General features: G+C 44.0%; 1 protein-coding gene across 1 annotated transcript; it reads left to right on the forward strand.

Moving 5' to 3' along the window:
- Window positions 1-2,766: 2,766 nt before the first annotated feature.
- On the forward strand, window positions 2,767-3,643 carry LOC6613328 (cytochrome b5 domain-containing protein 1). Its single transcript, XM_002037768.2, has 3 exons — window positions 2,767-2,985; window positions 3,040-3,405; window positions 3,470-3,643. The coding sequence occupies exons 1-3, from the start codon at window positions 2,824-2,826 to the stop codon at window positions 3,602-3,604; spliced, it is 663 nt and encodes a 220-aa protein (XP_002037804.2). The 5' UTR covers window positions 2,767-2,823; the 3' UTR covers window positions 3,605-3,643.
- Window positions 3,644-8,572: the final 4,929 nt, after the last annotated feature.

Here is an 8,572-nt window from a genome sequence, read left to right on the forward strand (position 1 = left end):
TCTGCTCGCTTTTGTGAATATTTAATGAGTTTTAAAATAGCATGCACTCGTTCGGCTAATCATGGAATGCAAATAAATTGGCGCCGCACTTTGTCTATGTGTCAAGGCAATCGGAACCACATCTAAGAGCTGGACCCACAATTGGACAACTAGTTTGCCTACGCATAGTGCTCAATCCAGATTACTTTTTCCAATGCAATGCCAATTTTATGATTATGAGGGGGGCAAAAAACGCAAATCACAAATGTATCTGCAGCTGCAGCAGTTTTTGTCACACTTTTTCCGCTAAACTTGTCATTGTGGAAAGAGTTTAGCTTTTTTTTTATATTTATTTATTTGCAGCCTCTGGGGGACGACGACGACGATGCTGGCACTCAAGTGCACACTTCCTGTCATTTACATTAACAAAGTATTTTTCTGCTAGTTTTTATTTATTTTCAGAACGCACTCAATGGGTTCTCAAAAGCATAAGCCATTGTTCGATTCGTAACGGGGCCTCTGAATCGGAACGGGGTTGGAGTCTGGATCCGGAGATCGAGATCCATTCGGGGTTCCTGCAAGTGCACTTAAAGAAAATATAGCTCGATATATGATTCAACGAAAAAAAAATAAACAGGAACTCTATTTTTATATTGGCATTATACAAGAAACCAAGTATGATTGCACATTTATTAAAAATTTTACAAAAAATTAGATTAATTTCATGTTTTTTTTCGCTCGTATAACAACTTTTTTAGTATCCTTTTTGTTTTGTTTGTTTTTTGCCGTGTCAGCGGTTGCGACTGCGCGTGACGCACGTGGTTCATCATGCTTTGGTGGTGCGTAGGGGTTGGGACCTCGCTTGGGGTTGATTTTAACCCGCAGCACTTCCAGCTTCGATGGCTAATGGGACTCGCCTGCATTGTGCCCCTCGCTTGTGCCTGCCACACGCATTCTTGACCCAAAATCCGAGAGAGAGAAAGGGGCAGCTGCAGCTGCACCAGCAACTCCTTGGCCACAGACCGAAGATCAAGGCTGCCAGCAGTGGCGTGTCAAATGGCCAACCAACCAGCTGTTGCCATCCCACTAAATCAAAACCAGTCGGCGAGCAAACAATTGGGAAATGGGAAACCCATCCTAGAGCCATTGTCCTTCCTTCGTCGACATATGTGCAGCTTCACAGTTGACTTGGGTGCAATTAGCAGGACTCGCACCCTCGCTTTTCACAGTTTCTAGTTTTCACCCATGCAAATGAGCTGAGTGCATGTTGATTACAATTCAACCCACTATCGAGCCGTATTTTCTTATGGGTCACCACCAAACTGGCAGCTGGTTTTCAGGACATGGCTATTTTTAACATTTTGTAGCCCCTTTTGTGGGCTACATTCGTCAACAATTTGTTGTTTCTACGGGGTGTTGCACATGGTTAAGGTGTGTTAACTTAAGGTAAAGCTTGAGGTACTTTAAACAAACTCCAAAAATGTTTCACACATCATCCATTCAGTCGATTCTCCGTCTATCTTCCCCTATATTATACAATGTTGTGGCTTGCGTGATTAATAGCCATGTTTGCGGCTGTTATTGTGAGTCCTGCTGTTGCCATTTGTCTGGTTTGTGTGGCATTGGCAAAAAGGATGCAGCTTTCTCGGCGCAAGGCCAGTCCCAATTCCGATCCCAAAATAATTGCCGACTGATGGTGTCTGCGGCCATCCACCAACAGCTGCTGCAATCACGCAGTCTGCTGACTTGCAACAGAAAGAAAGCAAATATTAAAAACCACTTAGGGCGACGCGTGGCGAGCAATTAAAGTAAACACCCAGCATCGGTAAATCCTTTTAGCACTATGCCCTATAATTGCAATATGAGATGCCACTCGACTATGGCCTCTCCTCGGTAGCCACCGCATCCCCTTGCCACCATGTTCTGTGTGTTTGGGCCAACTGGGAGTTGCCATGGCAAATCCCTCGAATTCTGTGCCTGCGCATGCGCGACGCAAAGCGGCAGCTGCGAGCTGTGCGCCTTGGACTAACTAAATGACCTCCAGGTCGGCGACTTTGTAATCCTGCGGAAGTTGATTTTATCACGTGTGTCCATTAGTTACCTTTTGGTAACGTGGAGTCCGGTCGACGGGTTCAAAGTTCAGACTCAAACAGAAAGGAAACTGAAACCATTCGGCGGAATGAAAAGGGTTTTATTGGTATAGTTTTGAATGTTGCTCAGACAAACCCTTTTTCAAACAGCTGCTGCTAGAAGAACTTTGTTCCTTTTTAAATGCCAAATAAATTAATTTAAGTTGAATTGAAAAGCGCTTTCAATAACTGTCAAGCTAAACATATTGAAAAATCTTCCCAAATTAATCAAGCTCTTAAGAATGCTTCCAATTCACTTGAAAAAAGCTGAATGATCTCGGAATAACCGGAGGCAAATATCTCAAAGTGCAGTGCTCCCTCAATAACTGCTGACAGAGTTCCCATCAATTGGAATGTCTTTCGAGTGTGTGTAACCCCGGAGGTTAGACCAAAAATGCCATCAGTCATTAATCTAATTTTTTCTATTTATGGCAAACGATTGATGGGCTTAGACCGTCGACTGCCGACGACTTGACAATTGGCGGCTAATTATGCAATGGCATCCCGAAAAGCCGGCCAGGAATGGGAACTTGGGCATCTCGGTGGCAGCTGGAATTAATTGGTCTGCCAACCGGCGATAAGATCCGCTCCCGAAGACCTCTGAAACTGATGATGAGCAGTCGGCACCGCCGGAAAACTCAGAATTAATGGACCGAGTCAAGGGGCGACAGTTTTGTCGAGAAAATCAAATTACACTTCATTCGTTTTGGTTGCTATGAAAATCTGTGAAATGGAGCGGCCGATTAACCAGATGCGATACTATCTCAAGGATGAGGTGGTCCCGCACAACAAGAAGGACGACTGCTGGGTGATCATACACAGAAATATCTACGATCTAACTCCCATGCTGAAGGATCGCTTTGATGACTGGAATCGCGTGGGTTACAGGGTTGAATTGATGAAGCATTATTAAATTTGATAATACCCCCAGACACTGGACTATTTGGTGGCCCATGCTGGCAAGGACCTCACACACTTATTCCATGAGAACGGAGAGCCTCGCACGGAGATCTCTCCCAGCACAGGACGACCTCGTGTCCTATTCCCTCCCATATTGGAAGTGGCCATTTCCGAGTTTTGTAAAACCCCAGGACAAATGTGGAGCCAGGATCCATTCTATCACATCGGCATGGTCACAAAGCGTGCACGGCTTATACGAATTGTTAATACCCTAACAGCGCAGACGCAGTACATGACCGTTTGCAACGAGGACAGCATCTACGACATCCAACAGAAGTACAAAGAACGATACAATCATCATGCAGGGAGCTACGAGTGGCGAAAGTTCTCAAATGGGGTAAGTCCTTTGAAAATGTAATATAATATAGGAAATTGCAATATAATATTTGAAATTTTACCAGGGCAAAAGCTGCGGTGTTCTGGACCTGAATGGCACCCTGGACGAGAATGGACTGACGGACGACGAGGACAGCAACGTGGAGCTACCACCGCCTTCAATTTGGCTCTACTACACGGACGACATAACAATTGCTTGATCTCGATTACTATTCTCTCTATGATTAATTGTTATTGGAAATTCGTTGTGCAAGTATAGCTCATTTCAAGCTAGAGTGGAGTTGGTTGGTTGTTCGGGTAGTTTACAGGCATTTTAGGCAAATTTCAACAAATGTCATGGTCCACAGCAGGCGGTAATAAGTCGAAAAAGTGCAGCAGACTTGTTCAGGGTCGCACTGCCTAGTATGCACACTACATAGTATGCGCCATATTGCTCCTGATCGCGGCTCTAATTTATGCGGGCCGGTGGAGCTGTGAACTCGTGTATGACGATCAGGGTGTCTGTTTTTAGGTATTTTCAGTTTTTAGGTGCCTTTGAGTGGGGTACAGCGCCTGCAGCTGCCCAGTTGGCACGCGTTACTTTCCGGGGGGAGTGATCACTGAACTGTAAACTTTGGGTGTTTTTCACAGAGCCTTTCGCGGCCAGAGTTATGGTGCTTGGTTCTGGGTTCTTGGAAGTGCGGCCAGAAAACGCCCACTTTGCTTGGATCCCCACTAAACTGGGGGCTTCGCTGGCTGCCGCTGTGTTATCTTGAGCGCATAAATAATTAATTTCAGACTCATTTTGCTTAATAATTTTTTAGTTGTTTAATTGCAAACCTGTTTGCGCTGGCTTCGCTCTGCCTGCTTGGGCTTTGTCTTGGGGCCAGGCCGGACCATAAATGGTCTGTGGCTGTGTTCTTAATTTACATTGCGCCAAAAGAGGCTAAGAATCTGGCACTTGAACAATGTTGTGAAATATTTTAGTCGCCAAGCATGTGGGATTTTTGACAAGCCACGGGGTTTGGCAGCAGAAGGTCGCCGATATGTGTGCCTTAATCGCGATCTTGGAAAAAAACAAATAGTCTAATTAACCTCTGGGAGTCGCAAAAAACAAGTACCTAGGAGGAAGTAAACAAGTCACGGGCATAAAATTAAATCGTCTCAACCATGGTTACTTTTATAGACCACCACAATATTGCCAATGCTTATCTTAATCCAAAACCATTCTGGCAATCTAAGGACCTTCACTGGCAAAAGGAAGTCAAAGGCAGACCTAAATGAAATCCGCCAAATCAAATTGATACCTAAGAACGTCTGGGCCAAGACAAGCCGAATCTTGTGAAATTCTCCTACCTGTTTAGTTCTGAAATCTCAGTGCCTGGTACCGCCACCATGCTGGGATGACTCATCCGAGTCTGCGAACACGTTTGCGCCTGTCAAAGCCTGGGAAAAAGGAGCAATATCGAACCCATGGGGAAACTGCCGCGGTCTGGAATCTTTGTTAATGTGGTGGGTGCAAAGGAGAGGGGTTACCAATGCGTAGAAGACTTCAAATCCATTGCAATGCCTGGCTCCAAGGAATTGCGTTTATCGTTTGGCCAAACCTGTTTTGGCATTCCACATCGCTCACCCCCCGCACTGGATCGAGTTCGTTGCCTAAGTCTTTTGTTCGAAGCGCCGCAGAGTTCATTGCCTGTATAGGTAAACAAAATGCAGTTGTTTATTAAGCTATATTTGTGGACTCCGGTGGGTGATAGGCCAGTGTGCACTGGGTTGTTAATTAACGGGGGAGAAGCTGGCATTGGCAATTTGCATAATGCTGGAATGCACAATTGTCCACAGGCTGATGGGCTTGTAATTTAAAGTAAATTATGTAACGGGAAGTATTTGCATCGGATTTTAAGCATTACAGGATATAAAAGTTGGCTCCTTTAAAACAATATTCTTAGAAATTAAAGGCATTCACTTGAAAATACATTGCTTGGAATTTAAGTTGATTTAGCCGGTGACATCTTTCCAGATCCATTACATAAATTTCCCTGTTCACGCGACATTCCTCGAGAGGCACGGGACTCATCATGAACCATTGACATCACCCGCGGTAGTAGAATATGTAACCCACTTCGCTGGGGACTTTGGCATCCCATTCCCACCCATTCACAAGGCTGGTTAAATCTGAATTCCATGCCGGCCGCATTCTTTCCCATCTCCCAATGCCAGGCGGAAGTCGAGGCTCTGGTATGCGAGCATTCTTCTTCTGCTCCAGCGTCTTTTCTCCAGCGATATTCCCATGCTAAGCGAGCTAATTTAGTGCTTAGCTCGACATAAACTGTGTGCGGTTCCTGTTTGGCTTGTTAATTGCGCGGACTTATGCAGATGAGCTTCGAAATAGAAAGCCTGTCGAGCGGGACTATCAAAATTATTTGGCATGAAGGTCAAGTCGCGGTCACACCACTCCCAAAAGGAAGTAACCCACTCCAACGCCCCCAAAATGGGTAGCTTAGATCCAACATCCGTTATGGCTCAATATCATTTACTTTTACTGTTTTTCAGTTCTTAACTGGCCTGGGACTCCTCCATCTATTGTGTTGGCTGCCACGCCCATTTCCACCAATAGTGTTTTGCATTTGGCATACAAAGTGTTGACCGCTGCATTTGGCACTTGGCATTCCACACCAAACAGCCACGACAAATTAAATAATAAATTCACGAAAGGAAAAAAAGGAATGCGACAACTCAAAGCGGAACCAAATTAGGAAGTGGCCACACCACAATGTTCCCCAACACCATATTCGGGGACTCACTGTACCTGACCAACTGTCATTGGCATATTAATTGTGGTGTGATTGATATGGTGGCTTCTTCAATGGTTAAGTTAAGTTTTACTGATTTAATGATATATTTACTTTAAATTTATCAAATTGTTACTATGTCAGTCTAAGAAAAAGAGGTTACTGCTCATTTATTTCTTTGAATTTGTATGCTTCAGATTGCTTAGCATATTGTAACCTTTATTGAACCATATAAAATCAAGATAAAAAGTGTCAAATTCAAGTTATTTTCTTTCTTCGATGCGCGATTCTCTCCCGCCAAATTGATATGCCAGTTTTCCACCTCACTTGCCGTTTTGATTAATCATAAATTATTCAAAGCCCAACTGCTTCCGTTTTGGACTGGAGTGTCTGTCAGTCTGCCAGTCAGTCCGTCACTCCGCCTATATAAATATATGTCTTCTTGGATGTCTGCTGGTGCTGGTGTGCTCCATGGCAGATTGACAAGGTTCGTAGGGGACTGGGACTATCAGTGGCCAGTGGGTCAGCGGGGGGTGCTGCATTTTCTTGTGGTTTCGATGCCTGTCCAGCTGCTCGTATAAATATCCATTGGCAATAAGAACTCCAAGCTTATTTTACATTTTATTGTATAATTTTCGGATGTGGTTGCCAAAGAATAGCTGGAAAAAACTCGAGGTCCGTTCTGACTGGCATACATTAACGCGTGCAACTAAATGAAAATAAATAAATTTGGTATTTACATTGGGGTTCTGCTCGGCTGCCCATCAGGTATGTCGCGAAGATCGGCAGACAATGGGGCGGTTTTCTCAGAGCACTATGCAAATCGAATAACGACTGGCGGCTACAAGGGGTTAAGGTTCGGGCGGGCCTCAATTTATGGTTATTAACACAATATTTGTTGTCGCTCCCTGGTTAATTAGCGGGTGCGGTCTTTCTGGGAAAGGGAATCAAATGGTTCCCATGCAAATCGCCTGGCCAAAAAATCAATTAAAAGCGCACGTGACGTACGTTCAACTACCCACATATGCATCCTTTCCCGCCTGCTTGTCATTCCACTTGGGTGTTTTTTAGTTGACCAAGCACTTCCTGTCCCAGGGGATTTCCCTGGGAGTCCGTTAGCTGGCCTTGTGTTTCCTCTGGATGATTAAAATATCTAAAGCGAAAGGGCGTGGGAGCCACTATGACTTTCAAATCAATTTCACTGGCTTTAAATTCTATTGATTTATGGGTCTGCGGGTTTCAATTGATGAGTTTTTTAAGAGGGCGCAAGGATTATCAAACTGTGATCTATATTTTTTGGTGGTTAGGGTGGCTAGGTCGTTTGCCAAATTGAATTGTTTACTTGGGCTGAGTACCCAGCCATTAAATTGGATTTGATTTATGCGAGACAAGTGCCTAACTGATCTTGTTAAAATTTATGAGTTCCTGCGAAGGGTTGCAACTGTGTGAACTGAGGGCGGCAGGCATTATAAGGGTTCGCATTGGTTGGCTTAAATATTATTTTAAGATACACTTTTTGTCACACGCACTGACCACAGTCAAAAGTTTTGAGCTGAAATCGAAAAACACACATTGATGAGACAACAAGAAGTCTTCAATCAGGTCTACGTTATCTTTTTCCTGACCATTGGGTACTCGTGTAACTCGTTTCTAGAGAGGAATAATAAAAACAGGTAGCTTCACTTTCTAACAATGATTGGTGGGCAACCTTTTCTTTTCAGTTTCTTCCTCTGAGGAGTAATGAGCGCTTTTTTAAGTTGATAATTGCGATGAAACAGCAGAAACAGGGGCAGAAACAGAAGCCGAGATTCAGGAATACAATGGCAAGCACAGCTCATTTGGTTAGCCCCAAAGGCCTGGCCAAGATGAATTGTCTTTTCTGGTCAAAAACTTCAGGGGCGAGGAGGCTTAGGTAAAACATTTGTTTACACATGAAAATACCAGTAGCCGATTGCTTCGAAGACACAAAGATCTGCTGCGAGGGATCCAAACAGAAAGGGCGGCTAGAATGAGTGATATTCTGGGAGCAGCGTGGGAAACGCATTATGTAACTCGCTGTAAGGTGTCCCTCAGATTCCCAGAGTCTTATTAAATACCATGATCTGGTTGTAATTTCTAAGCTGATTTGGGGGAACCCCTTTGCGAATCAATTAAGGGCACAGAGAATCGCCTTTGACACCTCAATTACACATGCAAATGCAGAAACATTGGCAAACAGAACTACAAAGGGGGTAAAATTGGAATTACAGATATTTTTAGAAGTGGTTGTGTGTGATCTGCAGTAATGGGAAATAAAATATTGCTGATATAATAATGACGGAAAAGTTATCACCAGCTCTTTCCTTCACACCCGCATGCAATATTATTTTAAAGAAATTTCCATAAATCACTTAA

Source organism: Drosophila sechellia, chromosome 2L (genome assembly GCF_004382195.2).
Source record: "Drosophila sechellia strain sech25 chromosome 2L, ASM438219v1, whole genome shotgun sequence".
Classification (NCBI taxonomy): Eukaryota; Metazoa; Arthropoda; class Insecta; order Diptera; family Drosophilidae; genus Drosophila; species Drosophila sechellia.